Below are 23,580 nucleotides of genomic sequence, written 5' to 3' on the forward strand. Positions count from 1 at the left end.
GATCGGCAAGCCCTAGGCTCTGTGGTTTAACCCATAGCGCCACCCGCTTCCCCTTAGTACATGGGTAGATGAGTCTAAAAAGCCCAGGACACAAATGTTCATAGCTCTGTAGAAGCTCTGGTGGTTCCTTGACCAGAAGTAATGCATTTAGCATTTACTCAGGGAGTGTATACTTGATTCTGACCAAACTAAACCACCTAGAGCCAAATATACATAAGTTTGACACACACACACACACACACACACACACACACACACACCCCTATATCATAGAACCATAAAACCATAGAATTGTAGAGTTGGAAACGACACCAAAGGTCCATCCCCTGAAAATATGACCATAAGACTTTCTTCTGCCTCCTTATTCAATTTAATAGCCTCAAACTGGAAGAAAATGCTCAGAGTTTCAGAGAGAGAAACACGCTTCCCGCTGTATGCAGGTCTCATGGTCACACTGTCGCTAAGGATCTGCGCAACGGTAAAAAAAAAAAACACCCATCGCTCAAAAGAGTAATTAGAAAAAACAGCTCCAGCAATACACAGGTAGACACAAAGCACACCTTCCTAAACGTGGCCCAGGATGCCGAAATCTTTCTTCACAGTGCAGAGTCGCTGCAGCCTCTTGATTTTAACAATTACCCTTGACTGACAGCTACAACATCCCTGGCATGATAACATCTCCTTTTTCCAGACGATGCAAACCAGAACCGCACGCCGTATTCCACAATTGCGTTCCCTTTGAAGATAGTGAATCATCATCTTCACGACAGAGGATTTAGTTGCATGTGACAATGACACACTTTCTAAAGTGCGAATCTATTCCCTTTGGCCATCGTTGCCCACAGAGGTAGGAATTCCTCAGGGGAGCGAACTGGTTGAGCAGGTGCCTTAGCCCAGCAGGTTGGACAGGATTTGGGTTCAACAAGGGTAGTCTCACCTCACTCTCAGAAGGCAGCTGTGGGGATCACACCCCAAGCAACTCTCCATAAAAGCGGGGAGAGTCTTGAGTCAGGCTCAGAGAGGTCCTCCCCATGGCCAACACCGGGAGCAGAGATGACTTCGAGTGGGTCTACACAGACCAGCCCCACACAAGCAGAAGGAAGGAGATTCTGGGTGAGGTTGCAGGTGGAGGACTCTGCCAAGGGCAGAGACTGGAGGGGTGGGTGAAGGGCGAAGTGAGTGAACTGGGACCAGGTGGGTAGGGAACTGGACTGACGTGGCTACCAGCACCAAGAAGGGCTGGATTTAGGTTGGATGAGTCCCTGAGCTCCTGAAGGTAATGGGGCCCTTGATATGTCCAGCTGTCCTTTGTCAACAACAAATCGTCGCTGTTTTTTGTGTTGAATATATGCTAGATGGTCATTTGTGGACCTCATAGGTATCTCAAGCCATTTGCACATCCCAAAATATGTATTTTATCAAAGTAATCGTTGAACTGAAGTACAATTAAGAAGTGAAATTAGTAATTGTATTTCACTACTAATAGACTTAAGAAGTTTATTAGTAGTGAAAGACAATTGAGAAGAAGTATATTAAGAGTGAAATAATTATTAAGCTCTTAACTTAAAATGATTTTTTGATTCATAACAAACCGAATGGTAATGCAAACCCATTGGCATTTGGTAATAACAGAAGTTTCTTTAGAAACACAATTTACAAGGACTCATAATCTAGTAGGCTTTAGAAACTTGCTAGAACATGAAATAATAAGAGGTGATATATGATGCAAACTGCTAATAATTATAAGTAGCTTTATTAATATGAAACTAAGTTTTATAAGCTGTACAATGCAATTGTAATTAATAAAAGCAGGCGGGGCCCATTACTTACATCATAGGAGCCAACACAACAACGCAACACAACACAACACAACACAACACAACACACTGTTGCTGTATTTAGTTTTTATTTTATCTTTTTTTATCTTTTATTTTAGAAATTTACATCCAGTTTTTTTTTTACTTTAATTTTTTTTGGGCCCCCAAGAGACTGGAGCCCTACGCTAGAGCTTGTTTATACGTAAATCCAGCACTGGCCCCAAGGACCATGTTGGCCTTCTGCTGTTACAAGGTGCGTGTCTGAATCGTCATGCGTGTCCGGCACTGATGTGTATTCCTGCACACACTACTCATAGAATCATAGAATCATAGAATCATAGAGTTGGAAGAGACCACAAGGGCCATCGAGTCCAACCCCCTGCCAAGCAGGAAACACCATCAGAGCACTCCTGACATATGGTTGTCAAGCCTCTGCTTAAAGACCTCCAAAGAAGGAGACTCCACCACACTCCTTGGCAGCAAATTCCACTGTCGAACAGCTCTTACTGTCAGGAAGTTCTTCCTAATGTTTAGGTGGAATCTTCTTTCTTGTAGTTTGGATCCATTGCTCCGTGTCCGCTTCTCTGGAGCAGCAGAAAACAGCCTTTCTCCCTCCTCTATGTGACATCCTTTTATATATTTGAACATGGCTATCATATCACCCCTTAACCTCCTCTTCTCCAGGCTAAACATGCCCAGCTCCCTTAGCCGTTCCTCATAAGGCATCATTTCCAGGCCTTTGACCATTTTGGTTGCCCTCCTCTGGACACGTTCCAGTTTGTCAGTGTCCTTCTTGAACTGTGGTGCCCAGAACTGGACACAGTACTCCAGGTGAGGTCTGACCAGAGCAGAATACATTGGCACTATTACTTCCCTTGATCTAGATGCTATACTCCTATTGATGAGGCCCAGAATTGCATTGGCTTTTTTAGCTGCCGCGTCACACTGTTGGCTCATGTCAAGTTTGTGGTCAACCAAGACTCCTAGATCCTTTTCACATGTACTGCTCTCAAGCCAGGTGTCACCCATCTTGTATTTGTGCCTCTCATTTTTTTTGCCCAAGTGCAATACTTTACATTTCTCCCTGTTAAAATTCATCTTGTTTGTTTTGGCCCAGTTCTCTAATCTGTCAAGGTCGTTTTGAAGTGTGATCCTGTCCTCTGGGGTGTTAGCCACCCCTCCCAGTTTGGTGTCATCTGCAAATTTGATCAGGATGCCCTTGAGTCCATCATCCAAGTCGTTGATAAAGATGTTGAATAAGACCGGGCCCAAGACAGAACCCTGTGGCACCCCACTAGTCACTCTTCTCCAGGATGAAGAGGAACTAAGAGACGTAGGACCGTCTACTAGAGTTACCATTTCAGTGTGCTAGGATTATTTGGCTAGGACCTTTGCAAGAGTTTGAGATCTGTCTGCAGACCCTCCAAATGTCTCTATTTTCTAGAGATATTCCTGGATTTGCAGAAGCCGCCCCGGTTTCTGAATTGATCCTTGAATGTCCTGCTTTTCCTTAAAGGTAAAGGGACCCCTGACCGTTAGGTCCAGTAGTGGCCGACTCTGGGGTTGCGGCACTCATCTCGCTTTATTGGCCAAGGGAGCCGGCGTACAGCTTCCGGGTCATGTGGCCATCCACGTCCCTTTTCCTTAGGTTGTCCCTATTTTCATCAGGGAAATGTTGGAGGGTATGGAGTTATCTGACCCCCCGTTGCATCTGAAGGCAGCTCTGTATAGGGGAGTTTTTAAATATTTACTGTTTTATTATGTTTGTATGCATGCTGGAAGCCACCCAGAGTGGCTGGGGCAACCACATAAGATAAGGTAAAGGTACCCCTGCCCGTACGGGCCAGTCGTGTCCGACTCTAGGGTTGTGCGCCCATCTCACTTAAGAGGCCGGGGGCCAGCACTGTCCGGAGACACTTCCGGGTCACGTGGCCAGCGTGACAAGCTGCATCTGGCGAGCCAGCGCAGCACACGGAAACGCCGTTTACCTTCCCGCTAGTAAGCGGTCCCTATTTATCTACTTGCACCCAGGGGTGCTTTCGAACTGCTAGGTGGGCAGGCACTGGGACCGAGCAACCTTTCGATCGGCAAGTCCTAGGCACTGAGGCTTTTACCCACAGCGCCACCCGCGTCCCACCACATAAGATGGGCGGGTATAAATAGTAAAGTAACTGTCATTGTTGTTGTTGAATAGGACAGCCCTATTTTCATTGGAGAAATGTTGGGGCGTATGTGTTTGTTAGAAATATGTGTTTATGCATGTTTATGCTTAACCTTATGCCACAAGAGAGGGATGCAGGTGGCGCTGTGGGTTAAACCACAGAGCCTAGGACTTGCCAATCAGAAGGTCGGCGGTTCGAATCCCCGCGACGGGGTGAGCTCCCGTTGCTCGGTCCCAGCTCCTGCCCACCTAGCAGTTCAAAAGCATGTCAAAGTGCAAGTAGATAAATAGGGACCAATCTGGCGGGAAGGTAAACGGCGTTTCCGTGTGCTGCTCTGGTTCACCAGAAGCGGCTTAGTCATGCTGGCCACGTGACCCGGAAGCTGTACGCCAGCTCCCTCGGTCAATAAAGTGAGATGAGTACCGCAACCCCAGAGTCGGCCACGACTGGACCTAATAGTCAGGGGTCCCTTTACCTTTACCCCTATGGAAGAAGATAACAGTGATAGGGGTCCCATGGCCGTTCTGGCTTCAGAGCCCCCAGAATGTAGGTCCGCCACTACCCTAAAGCCATGTGAACTGTGGGGTGAGGCCCCCTGCCCTGCCGCTGCCCCAAGGAGCCTTTGCCATGTTGCATGCAGGAGATCCCGGGGGAATTGAGGAGGAGGGTGGGAGAACAAGCCCCACTATCTCTGTCCTCTTAACGCTTCTCTCATGGGGTTGTGGAAAGGCTGAAAATAGGTTGTGCGTATTCCGACATGCTTTAATTTAATCAATCAATCCATAGATCAATTCAATGAAACACAAATCTGCAGGCACACCCTTCTTGCGAACATTCGTATCTGATTTCATGGGTACATATCAGGGTGTGAAAGATTAGAGGAGAGATGCAGGGATTATTTACGCTTACCTTTTGCTCCGTGCTTTTAAGCTCCGGGTTCAAGTGGTCTTTCCCCCCACCCTGGAGCTTTCCCTGCAAAAACCCGCTCTTTAATTCAGAAGAGACCACCACACCTTACGTTTGAAGCACTGTATGAACCGTTGCGGCTCCCCTCCAGCCGATAATCCTGGGAGCTGTGTGTCACTTTCCGTTTCAGAAAGAATTCTGTAGATTTTGGCTGTCTTCATAGGTGCTTGAGTTGAGATTCCTGCATTGCAGGGCTCGTGCCAACTCTATAGTTCTATGATTCTATGACTAAGGCAGCAACATGTTTCCACCTGGAAGCGAAAGATGAGTTCCAGGAACCTTTTACAACATTCCTGAGAAATCCAGCACCATTCAGAATCATACTCTCTAATTATCTCAGCTCCGGTGAGGTGGAATGGCCCAGCGCCATTGCTATGTGACACACTAGGAGATGTTGCATCTTTGTTGTTGTTGTTGTTTAGTCGTTTAGTCGTGTCCGACTCTTCGTGACCCCATGGACCAGAGCACGCCAGGCACCTCTGTCCTCCACTACTTCCCGCAGTTTGGTCAAACTCATGCTGGTAACCTCGATGGTTGCATCTTACGTGGGTGTTATTTTTCCAAGAAAACCTCTTTTGCCAAGAAGTGCAATGACTCCACGGCCAGAGATTTAGACATAGATCATTTTGTTCTCTCTTCCCTTTCCCCTTTTAGTGCTTAAGGAACATGACAGCCCTTTAGCTGCATCAGCCCCAAGTGCCAAGTTATTCGAGTCCAGCATCCCTTTAGTCCAGGAAGTGGCATGCATCTCAGCAACTCTTCCCAAAACCTCTTGCCAGGACTGAGGGTCCTTGCCTTGCACCCCTCCTAACGCTCCTCCTCTTCCAGATGTTTCCCAAGCAGCCTCAAACTGCATCTGCACACATCTGGCCTTCGCTCCGCTCTCCTCATTATCCTGCGCGTTCTTGGAGACCAGCGGGGAGGGGAGCTTGTCGCAGCCAGTGTGAGGCATTCCCAACACAAAGGAAGGATTGAACTCTGATTAATAAGAATACACACAGAGGCTTGAACCAGCAAGACTCTGGGAAGGGTGCGTATAATAACCTGTCTCTCCACCCCCTGGCCCAGGTCGTTTTATTCACAAAAGAACTTTTACAGAGTGTTGGTAAGAACCAATAAGATTTCTTCTGAGCATTTCAACAAACCCCACATGGGGACAAAGTTAAATTACCAAAACTATTTAAGCACACATATTTCTGGGGTAAACAAAACAGAACTACAAAGGAGTGCATTTGGCAACCCTGGGAGGTGATAAACAAGCAATATATATGATAAGAAGGATGACCAGGAAGACAGCTATCATTATCACCTTCAGGTGAGATCTGTTTCCTCGCCCTAAGATTAACATCCTAAAATTAACATATCAGAAAAGCTACATCAAAGAAACTGCCCACTGTCTTTGATGACCCAGGATGCCTGCCTGGCGAAGCAACTGGGTTGTGAACGTGACTTGTCAAGAAAGAGAAATGGAACAGGGATGCAGAGGTGTGGATTGATCAAAAATGATATCAAAATAGTTTAAACCCAGTCAACGCAATGCTTTCATTGCTGACACAGATGGCTTACTCTATATTTGTTATAATTCCTCTTAGCAATCCCACCTGATCACTACACTAGTGGGGGGAACTCCTGGGGTGCTTCAACGGTCACTAGACTCCTCTCCTCTGCTTCATCATCGGAGTCTGAACTGCTCTCTATCACAGGCTCCTCCTGCTCACTAAAGCCCGTTGTCCCTTCCGTATCCAGCATCTCTTCCCAAGCGTCCTCCTCTGACCTCTCTTCAGTGTCCCACCACCAATCCCTGGGCTCCAAGCCTTCCTCTTCTGGGATCTCCCTTGGGGGTTCCCCTGCTGGCCCCTCCCACCGCTCCTCTGCATCCAACCAGTCCCTGACAACCAGATCCCCCAATGGGAAGCCCACAAGCATATATATACGCAGTGCTACCTCCATTTAGGGACACGGGTGGCGCTGTGGGTTAAACCACAGAGCCTAGGACTTGCTGATCAGAAGGTCAGCGGTTCAAATCCCCGCTCCTGCCAACCTAGCAGTCCGAAAGCACCTCAAACTGCAAGTAGATAAATAGGTACCGCTCCAGCGGAAAGGTAAACGGCGTTTCCGTGCGCTGCTCTGGTTCGCCAGAAGAGGCTTAGTCCTGCTGGCCACATGACCCGGAAGCTGTACTCCGGCTCCCTCGGCCAGTAAAAAGAGATGAGTGCCACAACCCCCGAGTCGGTCACGACTGGACCTAATGGTCAGGGGTCCCTTTACCTTTTACCTCAGTTTACGAACTTAATCTATTCCGGAAGCCCGTTCTTAAACCAAAACTGTTCTTAAACCAAGGCATGCTTTCCCTAATGAGGCTTCCCGCTGCTGGTGCCCTTCCACCATTCGGCTTCCGTTCTTAGGCCGAGGTAAAGTTCGCAAACCGGGACACTACTTCCGGTTTTGCAGAGTTCATAAACCGAATCGTTCGTAAACAGCGCTGTTCTTAAACCGAGGTACCACTGTATATAATTTTTATTAAATTTTGTTTTACAATTTAAAATACTCATTTTACACCCTTAAGATATCAATGACTTCCTTTCTTCTCTTTCCTTGGTTCATTTTATATATCACAAATCCCTGCATGTTTTTCAAAAGCTACACCAATCGGTGTTCCATTATTGCTTCCATCAAAACTTGTTTGCACTGTTGAATTAATCTTCATGCTGCCAGCGTTTTCAGCTGTACACAATTATTTCCCGTATATTCAATAAATGTTTTCCAATCTTCTTTAAACATATGTTTTTCTTGTTCTCTTATTCTATATGTTAAGTCTGCGAGTTGTGCATATTCTGTCAACTTACGTAAGTTGCCACTCTTGGTGAGTTGGGACCTCGCTCGTTTTCCATTCCTGGGCTAACGAAACACGGGCCGCAGTAGTAGCATACATAAATAACCTTTTTTGACACCTGGGGATTTCAGTCTGAATTTTCAGACTGAAATTCCCAGCAGGACAACTGTGTTAATGAAGTTTTTAGAGAACTTTTTAATGACTGGTGTTTTCATTATTTTTTTTAATCCTTTGTTGGAAGCTGCCCAGAGTGGCTGGGGAAACCCAGCCAGATGGGTGGGGTAGAAATAAATAATAATAATAATAATAATAATAATAATAATAATAATAATAATAATGTTGGTTCAGAAACTGCAGCTTGTGCTGAGTGTGGCAACGCAGCCTTGGGCCAGAACAACTCTGCACCCATGTATTATGCAGGTAGGTAGCCGTGTTGGTCTGCCGAAGTCGAAACAAAATAAAAAAATTCCTTCCAGTAGCACCTTAGAGACCAACTAAGCTTGCTATTGGTATGAGCTTTTGTGTGCATGCACACTTCGTCAGATACATGTATTATGCAGTCACTAGAAGCTCCTTGCTGGCTGCCAGGAAATCTCCTACCTTTGTTCAAGGTATTGATGCTGATGTATGAAACCCCAGACAGCTTAATAGGAACCAGGTAACCTCAAGGATTGGTGGGGTATAAGTAAAAAAATATTATTAATATTATTATTATTACCGTCATACCTCGGGTTGAAGTGGCTTCAGGATGAATATTTTCGGGTTGCGCTCGCGCACTCACAGACGCTCAAAATGACGTCACGTGCATGCGCGGAAGCGGCGATACGCAACCTGCGCATGCGCAGACGCACAGTTGCATGTTATGTTCGCTTCAGGATGCGAACGGGACTCCGGGACGGATCCCGTTCAAATCCAGAGGTACCACTGTATTATTATTATTATTATTATTATTATTATTATTATTATTATTATTATTACCCTCTCTATGCCAGCAATTCACTGCCACACCAACTAACGCTATTGCTTCCCCCTCTCACCCCTCTTTTCCTCCACAACAGCTAAATACCCCGAGATCAAGAAGTTGATGGGCCCCGATCCCAACATGAAGTGGGTGGTGACCCTCATGGTCCTGACTCAGCTTCTCGCCTGCTACCTGGTGAAGGGCTTGCCTTGGAAGTGGGTCTTCTTCTGGGCCTACGCCTTTGGGGGCTGCATCAACCACTCGCTGGCGCTGGCCATCCACGACATCTCCCACAACGTGCCTTTCGGCAACAACAAGGCCAAGTGGAACCGCTTCTTCGGCATGTTCGCCAACCTGCCCATCGGCGTCCCCTATGCCACCTCCTTCAAGAAGTACCACGTCGACCACCACCGCTTCCTGGCCGTGGAAGGGTTGGATGTCGACGTCCCCAGCGAGTTGGAGGGACACTTCTTCAACACCCCGCTGAGGAAGTTCCTCTGGGTCTTTCTACAACCTCTCCTCTACGTCCTGCGGCCGCTCTTCATCAACCCCAAACCCATCTCCAAGATGGAGGTCATTAACGTGGCTGTCCAAATGGGCTATGACCTCCTCATCTACAGCTTATGGGGCTTCAAGCCTGTGGTCTACATGGTCGCTGGAACCCTCTTGGCCATGGGCCTCCACCCCTTCTCTGGGCACTTCATCGCTGAGCACTACATGTATGCCAAGGGTTACGACACCGTCTCCTACTACGGGCCCCTGAACTGGTTCACCTTCAACGTGGGCTACCACATGGAGCACCACGACTTCCCCAGCATCCCAGGAAGCAGATTGCCACTGGTAAGGCCAAGAGATTCTCTTGGGTTGCCGTCGCGTAGAGCCTTCCAGGCTTGGTGTAGCAGAGGGGGGTCCGCCAAGGGCGAGTGGGGTCTCACCAACTGCAGACTTGTCTCAGCCCTTGCCAAGGCTGGAGTCAGATGCAGCTCGGAACGAGGAGGCAGAGTCAGTTGTGGGCAATGTTGTTGTTTAGTCATTTAGTTGTGTCTGACTCTTCGTGACCCCCTGGACCAGAGCACGACAGGCACTCTTGTTTTCCACTGCCTCCCGCAGTTTGGTCAAACTCATGCTGGTATCTTCAAGAACACTGTCCCACCATCTCGTCCTCTGTCGTCCCCTTCTCCTTGTGCCCTCCATCTTTCCCAACATCAGGGTCTTTTCCAGGGATTCTTCTCTTCTCCTGAGGTGGCCAAAGTCTTGGAGCCTCAGCTTCAGGATCTGTCCTTCCAGTGAGCACTCAGGGCTGATTTCCTTCAGAATGGAGAGGTTGGATCTTCTTGCAGTCCATGGGACTCTCAAGAGTCTCCTCCAGCACCAGAATTCAAAAGCATCCATTCTTCGGCCATCAGCCTTCTTTATGGTCCAGCTCTCACTTCCATACATCACTACTGGGAAATCCATAGCTTTAACTATACGGACCTTTGTTGGCAAGGTGATGTCTCTGCTTTGGGCAAAGTTAGCTCTTTAGTCCAGGAAATGGCATGCGACCCGACTGCCCTTCCCAGCAGGTCTTGCCCCTACAGAGAAGCTGCCGCTGGGACAGAAGGTCCCTGCCTTCCATCCCTCCGAACGCTCCTGGGAAAGTGGGGAGGCGGGACTTTCGGACAACACCAGAGTGCAAGGATTTGTTGCTACTTCTGCCGCGAGAGATCAACCGGTTGTGGGAGGGATCCTGGACGTTGGGCAGGGCCGGATTTCAGTCTGATGAGGCCCTCAGCTCCTGAAGGTAACGGGGCCCTTGATATGTCCAGCTGTCCTTTGTCCACAACAAATTGTCGCTGGTTTTTGTGTGTTGAATATATGCTATATGGTAATCTATGGACCTAATAGGTATCTCAATAATAGGTATGATACAAACTATTAATAATGATAAATAGCAGAATGTAAAGGTAAAGGGACCCCTGACCATTAGGTCCCGTCGTGGCCGACTCTCGGGTTGCGGCGCTCATCTCGCTTTACTGGCCGAGGGAGCCAGCGTGCAGCTTCCAGGTCATGTGGCCAGCATGACTAAGCTGCTTCTGGCGAACCAGAGCAATGCACGGAAATGCCGTTTACCTTCCCGCCGCAGTGATACCTATTTATCTACTTGCACTGGTGTGCTTTCAAACTGCTAGGTTGGCAGGAGCTGGGACCAAGCAACGGGAGCTCACCCCGTCGCGGGGATTTGAACCGCCGACCTTCTGATTGGCAAAGCAGAGAGAGCAGGCTAGCAGGTGGGACCCATGGCTTACATCATAGGAGCCTAGACAACACAAAACACTCTTAAATTTTGGAAATGTAAATCCAGATTTTTTTCCCTTTTAATTTTTTTGGGGGCCCCAAGAGAGAGGGGCCCAAACTAGAGCTTGTTTAGCTTATATATAAATCCTGCACTGATGTTGGGCCACCAGCAATGCTCACTGGGTACTTAGCAGGTAAAAGGTAAAGGGGACCCCTGAGCATTAGGTCCAGTCGTGACCGACTCTGGGGTTGCGGCGCTCATCTCGCTTTATTGGCCGAGGGAGCCGGCGTACAGCTTCCGGCTCATGTGGCCAGCATGACTAAGCCGCTTCTGGCAAACCAGAGCAGTGCACAGAAATGCCATTTACCTTCCCGCTGGAGTGGTACCTATTTATCTACTTGCACTTTGACGTGCTTTCAAACTGCTAGGTTGGCAGGAGCAGGGACTGAGCAACGGGAGCTCACCCCGTTGCAGGGATTTGAACCGCCAACCTTCTGATCGGCAAATCCTAGGCTCTGTGGTTTAATCCACAGCGCCACCCGCGTACTTAGCATGGGCCACCCAAAAAGGGCCGCGTGCGTGTTGGACCACCCTGTCTTAGGGAAATGTATTGCATGCCTTCGAGGGGCAGGGTACATGACACACATATAAGCAATTAAGCAGTTGTACTGTTCGACCGCCCAGCCTGTTTGATGCCATTGCCTGTTGATCAAATCTTGCAATATTCCAGGAAAAACCCCGCCCTAATTAACTGCATTCATGCAGCCCAGACTTTATAGGCGTTGAGAAAACAATACAGTCCCTGCCTGCCGTCTCACAGTCCAAAAGAGAATATGCCAAGGGCATCCTTATTACTGCAGCAGATAATTATAATGGTGACAATATTTCAACATATTATTTATTACATTATTATTCTGTATTCACCCTCACAACAACCCTGTGAGGTAGGTTAGGCGAAGAGATGGTGAGTGGCCCCCAAGGGCTTCATAGCTGAGTGGGGATTCAAACCTAGATCTCCCAGGTCCTAGTCCAGCACTCTAACCACTAGGCAACACTGTGTCTCATGTATGCTGCTTTGCAGAACAAACCCAAGGCAGCTCTCAAGCTACTGAACCCATTATTATTATTATTTTTAAGGAGAAGAAGGAAAAGTTCCATTCATCACGAAATAGCCGAAAACTAGAGTGGCCGCTTCTGCATTGCTAAAAATAATAACATAACAGGGAAAGGAAACACAACACATTGAAAAAGAGGGCACCAATTTACATCCAATTTGAATATGCTAATTTATAAGGCGATGCAAATTTAGAAATATACTGCATTTCACCACAGAGGGGGAAACTGAAGCCAGGTGGTTTGTGTTCCTGCCCGCTCTCCAGGTGCCGTTCACTGTTGAGGGGGAAATCAATTCACCTTGCGATTCGTTACCGGGTGGGGAAGGTTTACCTGAAATAGAAAAAGGCCGGAAATCAAAGCAGAGACCCCACGAAAAGGGAGGTCTTTAGTGCTGCTGCATGAAAGGTCCAGTTCTTAGAGGCAAAGAAGGGTGGTTTCATTGCACAAACAAATGTACAAGTATGTATTACTTTTTCTGTTGCCAGGGAGGTTCTTTGGCTTTAATTACATGCTAACACCTCAGTCTACTACAACTCTTCGTAATCAGAAGCAGGATCACCTAGTTCAGGAAAGATAACGTTTCGAAATAATCAAAAGGCATGTGCGAGAAGCATTTGAGTTTCCTGGTGTTTCGAAAGTTGGGGAAATACCAGGGTAGAACAGAGTGGCCTCCCAGTTGATTGATTCAGCCTCCTGTCCATTTAACGTAATCCTTCCTGCCAATATGACTGAGCTGAATGGGAGACTCTTAATCTCAGGGTTGGGAGTTCGAGTCCCATGCTGGGCAAAAAGACTCCTGCATCGCAGGGGGTTGGACTAGAACTAGATGACCCTCATGGTTCCCTTCCAACTCTGCAGTTCTATGATTCTAGAATAAGATTCTGCATACATTCTGGCACCCTAAAGGTGGGAGACAGACAGTCTGACATAATCAATTGTAGCTGCTCTGAAGTGTTGATTTTTCTACTGCCTTGCAGGGCAACAAAGCAAAGTTCTGAACTTTGTGTGAATGTGTACATATGGAGAAGGAAAGTTCTGGTACTAAACTTCTGCTGCTTTGTGGGATATCTTTGTGAGAAGAAATGGCTCGGGAGAAACCCTTCCACAAATACTGAGTGGAATCTCTTAAGTCGGTTGGGTGGTGCCATTTACGCCTCCTTCTGACTGTCTGGCCAGAGTGGTGCATGCTCTGGTTATCTCCCGCTTGGACTACTGCCATGCGCTCTACGTGGGGCTACCTTTGAAGGTGAACCGGAAACTGCAACTAATCCAGAATCTGGCAGGTAGACTGGTGACTGGGAGCGGCAGCTGAGACCATATAGCACCGGTCTTGAAAGACCTACATTAGTTCCCAGTATGTTTCTGAGCACAATTCAAAGTGTTGGTGCTGACCTTGAAAGCCCTAAACGGCCTCAAAGGCCCAATAGACCTGAAGAAACATCTCCATCCCCATCGTCCAGCCCGGACACTGAGGTCCAGCTTTGATGGCCTTCTGGCGGTTCCCTCCCTGCGAGAAGTGAGGTTACAGGGAACCAGGCAGAGGGCCTTCTCGGTGGTGGCGCCTGCCCTGTGGAACGCCCTCCCACCAGATGCCAAGGAAATAAACAACTACAGTGGTACCTCGGGTTACATACGCTTCAGGTTACAGACTCCGCTAACCTAGAAATATTACCTCAGGTTAAGAACTTTGCTTCAGGATGAGAACAGAAATCGTGCTCCGGTGGCGCAGCGGCAGCGGGAAGCCCCCTTAGCTAAAGTGGTGCTTCGGGTTAAGAACAGTTTCAGGTTAAGAACAGACCTCCAGAACGTATTAAGTTATTAACCCAAGGTACCACTGTATCTGACTTTGAGAAGATATCTGAAGGCAGCCCTGTTTAGGGAGTCTTTTAATGTTTGACGGGCTATTGTATTTTAATATTTTGTTGGAAGCCGCTCAGAGTGGTGGAAAACCCAGCAAGAGATGGGCAGGGTATAAGTAATAAATTGTTGTTGTTGTTGTTATATTATTATTATTATTATTTCACTTCCGGCAACTCCTGCCGCCAAGCTGGTGCCAAACGCATTGCTCTGCTTTCCTCTGGACCACCTCAGCGAGGCTTTGAGGGGGTTCTTTTCAACTGGGCAGCCCAGGATCTCCAGACACACTGCCCAGGCTTGCGCCCGGGGAGTTCACTTCAGCGCTGCTAACAGCAGTTTGACTTGCGCTGCACTCCATTGTCTCTCGAGACAGACGGGTGGCAGCTATTATCTATACAGTACTTTTGCGGTCGAAAAGTCGGAACAGCGGCTTATTGAAAACAAAGGAAGAGTCGACTTCAAGGGAAGCGCTATTTTAAAATGCAAATAAAAAAAGGTAAAGGTACCCCTGCCCGTACGGGCCAGTCTTGACAGACTCTAGGGTTGTGCGCCCATCTCACTTTATAGGCCAGGGGCCAGCGCTGTCCGCAGACACTTCCGGGTCACGTGGCCAGCGTGACAAAGCTGCATCTGGCGAGCCAGAGCCACACACGGAAACGCCGTTTACCTTCCCGCTAGTAAGCGGTCCCTATTTATCTACTTGCACCCGGAGGTGCTTTTGAACTGCTAGGTTGGCGGGTGCTGGGACCGAGCAACGGGAGCGCACCCCGCTGCGGGGATTCGAACCGCCGACCTTTCGATCGGCAAGCCCTAGGCGCTGAGGCTTTTGCCCACAGCGCCACCCACGTCCCATAAAATGCAAATAGGGAGAGCCTTTTATTTTAATCCCGGGCAGGTGCTATCTGATTCAGCGGAAAGCGTCTTGGCAAGCGAATTTGCTTTTTAGGTTTCTGGTGCCAGGGTGCCAGTAATTTTCATAGCTTCAGAGCTCCTACCCTCTGTAGGGCTATTTATTTTTAAACCAGGCTTGGACGGGAGACAACCGTTCGAATAGAGGACTGCTTCTAGGCCAAAAAATCCGTTAAAATACCCAAGACCCCCAGTGACTGAAACAATTTGGACCTGCTGCAAAATGTTCTCCTACAGAGTGCACCTCTGCAGTATCAAAGTCAGCCAGCCATTTCATTTCCCTTTCCCAGATACTCCATTCCATTCCCCTCCCCTCTGCCTCCAGTTCTCTGTTTAATAATAATAATAATAATAATAATAATAATAATAATAATAATAACAACAACTTATTATTTATACCCCGCTGAGTTTCCCCAGCCACTCTGGGCGGCTCCCAATCGAGTGTTAAAACAATACAGCATTAAATACTAAAAACTTCCCTGAACAGGGCTGCCTTCAGATGTCTTTTAAAAATAAGATAGCTGCTTATTTCCTTGACATCTGAAGGGAGGGTGTTCCACAAGGAGGGCGCCACCACCGAGAAGGCCCTCTGCCTGGTTCCCTCTAACCTCACTTCTCGCAATGAGGGAACCGCCAGAAGGCCCTCAGTGCTGGACCTCAGTGTCCGGGCAGAACGATGGGGGTGGAGACGCTCCTTCAGGTATACAGGACCGAGTCCGTTTAGGGCTTTAAAGGTCAGCACCAACACTTTGAATTGTGCTCAGACACGTCCTGGGAGCCAATGTAAGTCTTTCAAGACCAATGTTCTGTGGTCCCGGCGGCCGCTCTCAGTCCCCAGTCTAGCTGCCGCATTCTGGATTAGTTGCAGTTTCCGGGTCACCTTCAAAGGTAGCCCCACATGGAGCGCATTGCAGTAGTCCAAGCGGGATATAACCAGAACATGCACCACTCTGGCAAGACAGTCTGTGGGCAGGGAAGGTCTCATCCTGCGTACCAGATGGAGCTGATAAACAGCTGTCCTGGACACAGACTTGACCTGCGCCTCCATAGACAGCTGTGAGTCCAGAATGACTCCCAGGCTGCGTACCTGGTCCTTCAGGGGGCACAGTTGCCCCATTCAGGACCAGGGAATCCTCCACACCTGCCCGCCTCCTGTCCCCCAAAAACAGTACTTCTGTCTTGTCAGGATTCAACCTCAATCTGTTGGTCGCCATCCATCCTCCAACCGCCTCCAGGCACTCACACAGGACCGTCACTGCCTTCACTGGTTCTGATTTGAAAGAGGTAAAGCTGGGTGTCATCTGCATACTGATGAACACCCAGCCCAAACCCCTTGATGATCTCTCCCAGCGGCTCCATCTCCAACATTAAAATGAAGGATTAAAAGCATGCTTGACCCTCACTGGGCAGCTTTTGATACCCCCTTTCCATAGAGTTTGTGTTTTTTTCCTCCAAGGGAGGGCACTGCTTGCAAACCTTGCGGTTCCCTTAAGCCTGGATGGTGTTGTTTAGTCTGCAGAAGGAACGGCAGTTGGGAGAATGACCTACATACTATGTCCTGGTATATAGGTTAGAAATATTGCTACCTGTTTTTGCTATAAAATTGCAGGGCACCACATTTTTTGGTGGATGGTATGCAGAGGAGGGCAACCAAGATGGTCAAGGGTCTGGAAACCAAGCCTGATGTGGAACGGGTCAAAGGAGGTGGGCATGTTTAGCCTGGAGGGGAAAAGACTGAGAGGAGATTGTTGTTGTTGTGCCCGACTCTTCGTGACCCCATGGACCAGAGCACCCCAGGCACCTCTGTCCTCCACTACTTCCCGCAGTTTGGTCAAACTCATGCTGGTAACCTCGAAAACACTATCCAACCATCTCATCCTCTGTCGCCCCCTTCTCCTTGTGCCCTCCATCTTTCCCAGCAACAGTGTCTTCTCCAGGGAGTCTTCTCTTCTCATGAGGTAGCCAAAGTACTGGAGCCTCAGCTTCACGATCTGTCCTTCCAGTGAGCACTCAGGGCTGATTTCCTTAAGAATGGATGCGTTTGATCTTCTTGCAGTCCATGGGACTCTCAAGAGTCTCCTCCAGCACCAGAATTCAAAAGCATCCATTCTTCGGCGATCAGCCTTCCTTATGGTCCAGCTCTCACTTCCATACATCACTACTGGGAAAACCATAGCTTTAACTATACGGACCTTTGTTGGCAAGGTGACGTCTCTACTTCTCCAGATGCTGTCTAGGCCTGTCATTGCCCTTCTCCCAAGAAGCAGGCGTCTTTTAATTTCGTGGCTGCTGTCACCATCTGCAGTGATCACGGAGCCCAAGAAAGTCAAATCTCTCACTGCCTCCATTTCTTCCCCTTCTATTTGCCAGGAGGTGATGGGACCAGTGGCCAGGATCTTTGTTCTTTTGACTTCATATGCCTGTGTTGTTGTTTTTTTGTTGTTTTTTTATGCCTGTTGCTGAGAGGGGATAGCCACCTTCAAATATTTCTAGGGCTGCCACGGGGAGGATGGAGCAAGTTTGTTTTCTCCTGTTCTGGAGGGTAGGACTCAAACCCACGGTTTCAAGAGACAAGAAAGGAGATTATCGGCTCACCCACACTTCAACTTCTCCTGCGTCTAGAAAGCACGGGTCCAGGAAGTTCTCCTCCCCCACCCCCGGTCCTATTCTGGGGGAAACCCATTCTTTAGTGCTAAATCGGAGCAAATGTCAACCCAGAGAAAACCTGAATTTCCAGTTTGCTCTAACTGAGTGATAAAGAGCAGGGGGCAAGAGGAAATGTGTCTGAGCTCTGACTAAATATTTTCTGAGAAGTTATATTTTCTGAGAATCCTCCGGAAAAACAGTCTCTCAAAGGACCTGTTGATGGCATTTTACCATTGTACTGTGGAGAGTGTATTAACTTATGGTCTGTGTGTGTGGTTTGGGAGCTGCACGGCCAGGGGAAAAACAATGCTGTCCAGGGTTGTGAAGACTGCAGAGAGAATAATTGGGTGCACTCTTCCCACCTTAGATCAAATCTATGCTGCCAGGTGCCATAAGAAAGCTGCAGAGATAGCGCAGGATAGTGCGCACCCCGGAAATGATCTCTTTCAGCTTCTGCCTTCTGGGTTATAAAGACTAGGACTAGCCGGCTGTAAGGACACAACACAGTGTAAGGAGTCTCTGTGGGAGTGTATTGTATTTTTTAAGTGGGGTATCAGAGTTTTTAGGGGGCTAACCAGGCTGGGATAGCAGGCTTGTTGGTTTTTGAATGTCTTATGTAGATCCCCCCCCCCCAATTTTGTTGTTCTGTATGGGACAATGACAATAACGATTATCGTATTGTATCGTAAGAGTTGTTCAGCAGTGGAACAGACCACCTAAGGTGGTGGACTCTCCTTTATTGCAGATTTCCCAACCAATGGGTGGCCATCTGTCAGGGATTCTTTAGCTGGGGTCCCTTCTTTGCAGGGGCTTCGACGAGATGACTCCCAGGGCCCCGTTCAACTGTAGATTTCTACGAATCTATGAAACAGCGAATGAAAAAATAATAGTAATTCAATGAAGCAAATCACGTCCCTTTTCCATGTGCGTAACAAGAGAGTCTTGAATCATTTGGATCTTTTTTCTTTTGAAAGATACTAAGTAGAATCACAGAATCGCAGAGCTGTAGGGACCTTCAAAGGTCATCTAGTCCAACCCCTTTTTGCAATGCAGGCATCTCAGCGAAAGCATCCATGACAGTTGACCATCCAACCTCTGCTTCAAAACCTCCAGAGAAGGAGAGTCCGCCACCTCCTGAGGGAAACCGTTCCACTGTGGAGCATGTGCTCATTAATATATGTGCACATTATGAAAGTGAATTCAGTTGTGATTTCAGTGCAGAGTGGACGCTCGGGTTGCGAACATGATCCGTGCGGGGTGCATGTTCGCAACCCGCAGTGTTCGCAACCCGTGTCTGCGCACGCGCAGGTTGTGATTCGGCGCTTCTGCGCATGTGCAAAGCACAATTTAGCAGTTCTGCGCGTACGTGACTGCTGAAACCCGGAAGTAACCCGTTCCGGTACTTCCAGGTTTCGGCGGTCCGCAACCAGAAGTGGCTGTAACCCAAGGTATGACTGTATCTCAGTTCCAGCCCAGAACACATCGGTTAGGGTGGTTCCACCTCCCAGAAGCTGACTTGAATTCAGATCCCATAATCAGTGGCATCAGGGGAGTCCTTAGCATATGCGCCGTCGGGGTGGCAAAGATCCGCCCAGCACCCCCGTTTGACAAGCGCCGCCGTTGTGATCTTTGGTAAACGAGCGCACAAAGTCCTTTAGTGAAACAGTAGGTATACATTTCGGCAGTACCTAGCTATATATGTATTTTGTTTTTCTAGCTTGATCAAAATTATTTATTATTTCATAACAGGTGGATAGTTAAGAGCTTAGGCGGCTTCGGGTGCCCCCCAGAATTTGGCGCCCGGGTGCCCTGCACCCCCAGGTAAAGGCGGCCCTGAGTGGCATTTTGTTGTTGTTGAGTCGTTTAGTCGTGTCCGACTCTTCGTGACCCCCTGGACCAGAGCACGTCAGGCACTCCTGTCTTCCACCGCCTCCCGCAGTTTGGTCAGGCTCATGTTGGTAGCTTCAAGAACACTATCCAACCATCTCATCCTCTGTCGTCCCCTTCTCCTTGTGCCCTCCATCTTTCCCAACATCAGGGTCTTTTCCAGGGAGTCTTCTCTTCTCATGAGGTGGCCAAAGTATTGGAGCCTCAATTTCACGATCTGTCCTTCCAGTGAGCACTCAGGTCTGATTTCCTTAAGAATGGATGCGTTTGATCTTCTTGCAGTCCATGGGACTCTCAAGAGTCTCCTCCAGCACCATAATTCAAAAGCATCAATTCTTCGGCGATCAGCCTTCTTTATGGTCCAGCTCTCACTTCCATACATCACTACTGGGAAAACCATGGCTTTAACTATACGGACCTTTGTCGGCAAGGTGATGTCTCTACTTCTCAAGATGCTGTCTAGGCCTGTCATTGCCCTTCTCCCAAGAAGGAGGCGTCTTTTAATTTCGTGGCTGCTGTCACCATCTGCAGTGATCATGGAGCCCAAGAAAGTAAAATCTCTCACTGCCTCCATTTCTTCCCCTTCTATTTGCCAGGAGGTGAAGGACCCAGTGGCCATGATCTTCGTTTTTTTGATGTTGAGCTTCAGACCATATTTTGCGCTCTCCTCTTTCACCCTCGTTAAGAGGTTCTTTAATTCCTCCTCACTTTCTGCCATCAAGGTTGTGTCATCTGCATATCTGAGGTTGTTGATATTTCTTCCGGCAATCTTAATTCCAGCTTGGGATTCATCCAGCCCAGCCTTTCGCATGATGAATTCTGCATATAAGTTAAATAAGCAGGGGGACAATATACAGCCTTGTCGTACTCCTTTCCCAATTTTGAGCCAATCAGTTGTTCCATATCCAGTTCTAACTGTAGCTTCTTGTCCCACATAGAGATTTCTCAGGAGACAGATGAGGTGATCAGGCACTCCCATTTCTTTAAGAACCTGCCATAGTTTACACCCCTCGTTCTTCTGTTTCTGTCCGATTTTCAGTGTTTCGATGTTTTCCCTTCCAGGTGAGGAAAATCGCCCCGGAGTATTACGACCACCTTCCTTACCACAACTCCTGGATCCTTGTGCTTTGGGATTTTGTTTTCAAAAGGGAGCTGGGCCCCTTTTCCCGCGTGAAGAGGACCCACAAGGGGGACAAGAACTTATGAAGCTGGAGGGAACTGGTGGCGTGTCTCCCGCCCTCCCACCCCCGACTTCCAACACCTCCAGTTCTCCCCCCACCTCCCCCGTGAAGGGGGACGGGGGGGGTGATGAGTAGAGTCGCTGAAGACTCTTCTCAAAAGCACACCTAAACACATCTTTACAAAGAACGTCAAGAGAGCCAGCAGCAAGAATATTATTGGCACAGAAATGGAAGCAAGAAGAACTGCCGACGAAAGAAGAATGGAGGATGAAATTGATGGACTATGCAGAATTAGATAAATTAACAGGAAGGATTTGAAACCTGCGGGACCAGAGATTCTTAGAAGACTGGAGTAAATATACAAACTATCTGAAAAGTAATTGTGGATGAACATACAGTGGTACCTCGGGTTGCATCCGCTTCAGGTTACAGACTCTGCTAACCCAGAAATAGTACCTCGGGTTAAGAACTTTGCTTCAGGATGAGAACAGAAATTGCACGGCGGCGGCGCAGCAGCAGTGGGAGGCCCCATTAGCTAAAGTGGTGCTTCAGGTTAAGAACAGTTTCAGGTTAAGAACGGACCTCCAGGACGAATTAAGTACGTAACCCGAGGTGCCACTGTGTTACGCTAGTAGGTTTGCAAGAAGTTTCGTAACGTGGACTATTTGAAATATTGCAAGAAAGACTATGGGAAGAACTATTAGTTAATGATAATTAAGAGTAATAGAGAAATTAAGAGATGCAGAATAAGTGATAAAGAACAAAAAATCATCAGAGGCGTTGACGGAAGTGTAAAATATTGTATAAGATGAAAGTTATGTTGTATGACTGTTGGAACTGATATATTAAAAAAATTAATAAAAATGTATATATATATGTAAAAGGACCTGAGAAGAGCCTGCTGGATCAAGCCAGTGGTTCATCTGTTCCACTATTCCATTGTCCTGTTCTCACAGTTGCCTGTTCTGCCCCATAATTCCTGCAGTTTCCAACAACTGGTGTACAGAAACATTTCTGCCTCCGATTGTGGAGGCAGAGCACTGCGGCCCTTTCCTCCTCCTCCTCCTCCTCCTCCTCCGTGGATTTGTCTAATTATCTTTTAAAGACACCCAAGATGGTGGCCACCGCTGCCTGCAGTGGCAGGGAGTTCCGCAGTTTAACTCTGCCACTGGGTGAAGCGCCGCTTCCTTTCCTGTGTTCTGAACCTTGCACCTGAAGCTTCGTTGGCTGTCCACGAGTTCCAAGTGTTGGGAGAAGTCGGAGAGATTCCTAGACACAATAAATTGATCTGAAAGGTATTTTCCGTTGCTCTTGGAAGCTCCTAACGGGGATGGAGTCGTGTGCCTCTTCCCTCCAGGGCCCATCAACATGGCAGCGTCGTGGGGCTAGGAATCAAAAGGGCGGTATCGTGGGCCTACGGATTTCTCATCATCATTATCATCATCATCATCGTAATAATTTATTACTTTTAACACTCCCATTGGACTGGGTTGTCCCAGCCACTCTTCAATATATATAAAAACATACTAAAAAATTAAGCGTTGAACAGCTTCCGTATACAGGGCATTAACTGTTGTCAAATTCTACCATGACATCTGGGAAGAGACTCAGTTACGATTAATCTCTGGGGCTGAGAATTAAGGGGTTCTGTGTGCAAATCATGCCAGACTCCCCAGACCAGCAGGAAGACCCAACCCTTTGCCAGATGCCAGAACCAGCCTCATCCCTTCGCCTCTTCCCAGTGGGGTTTGGTGGGGGTCGGAGTGGGGTAAGAGAACACGGGTGAATATGAAAGGGGGCAAGGCTTCCTGCCAACACATTGCCCCACTCAGTTCTTACCCCCATCAAAAGATGGAGGGCAGGTGACGGAAACTCCAGATATTTTAGACTACACCACCAGCTGTCACCCGATTAAAGAAATTATAGTTGCTAAATCGGATAGAGCTCAGTTAGCTCCAACTACCGCACAATTGCACTCATTTCACACGCTAGCAAGGTTATGCTTAAAATTCTACAAGGCAGGCTTAAGCAGTATGTGGAGAGAGAACTCCCAGAAGTGCAAGCTGGATTTAGAAGAGGCAGAGGAACCAGAGACCAAATTGCAAACATGCGCTGGATTATGGAGAAAGCTAGAGAGTTCCAGAAAGACATCTACTTCTGCTTCATTGACTATGCAAAAGCCTTTGACTGTGTGGACCACAGCAAACTATGGCAAGTTCTTAAAGAAATGGGAGTGCCTGATCACCTCATCTGTCTCCTGAGAAATCTCTATGTGGGACAAGAAGCTACAGTTAGAACTGGATATGGAACAACTGATTGGTTCAAAATTGGGAAAGGAGTACGACAAGGCTGTATATTGTCCCCCTGCTTATTTAACTTATATGCAGAATTCATCATGCGAAAGGCTGGGCTGGATGAATCCCAAGCCGGAATTAAGATTGCCGGAAGAAATATCAACAACCTCAGATATGCAGATGACACAACCTTGATGGCAGAAAGTGAGGAGGAATTAAAGAACCTCTTAATGAGGGTGGAAAGAGGAGAGCGCAAAATATGGTCTGAAGCTCAACATCAAAAAAACGAAGATCATGGCCACTGGTCCCATCACCTCCTGGCAAATAGAAGGGGAAGAAATGGAGGCAGTGAGAGATTTTACCTTCTTGGGCTCCATGATCACTGCAGATGGTGACAGCAGTCACGAAATTAAAAGACGCCTGCTCCTTGGGAGAAAGGCGATGGCAAATCTAGACAACATCTTAAAAAGCAGAGACATCACCTTACCAACAAAGGTTCGTATAGTTAAAGCCATGGTTTTCCCAGTAGTGATGTATGGAAGTGAGAGCTGGACCATAAAGAAGGCTGATCGCCGAAAAATTGATGCTTTTGAATTATGGTGCTGGAGGAGACTCTTGAGAGTCCCATGGACTGCAAGAAGATCAAATGCATCCATTCTGAAGGAAATCAGAC

At 47.8% G+C, this 23,580-nt stretch overlaps 1 protein-coding gene across 1 annotated transcript; it reads left to right on the forward strand.

The window, feature by feature from the left end:
- The first annotated feature begins 931 nt into the window (after nucleotides 1-931).
- LOC114603001 (sphingolipid delta(4)-desaturase/C4-monooxygenase DES2-like) lies at nucleotides 932-22,012 on the forward strand. The gene is made up of 3 exons (XM_028741727.2): nucleotides 932-1,113; nucleotides 8,837-9,579; nucleotides 20,495-22,012. The coding sequence occupies exons 1-3, from the start codon at nucleotides 1,032-1,034 to the stop codon at nucleotides 20,636-20,638; spliced, it is 969 nt and encodes a 322-aa protein (XP_028597560.2). The 5' UTR covers nucleotides 932-1,031; the 3' UTR covers nucleotides 20,639-22,012.
- The last annotated feature ends 1,568 nt before the right edge of the window (nucleotides 22,013-23,580 follow it).

Source organism: Podarcis muralis, chromosome 7, assembly GCF_964188315.1.
Source record: "Podarcis muralis chromosome 7, rPodMur119.hap1.1, whole genome shotgun sequence".
In the NCBI taxonomy this organism is placed as follows: domain Eukaryota; kingdom Metazoa; phylum Chordata; class Lepidosauria; order Squamata; family Lacertidae; genus Podarcis; species Podarcis muralis.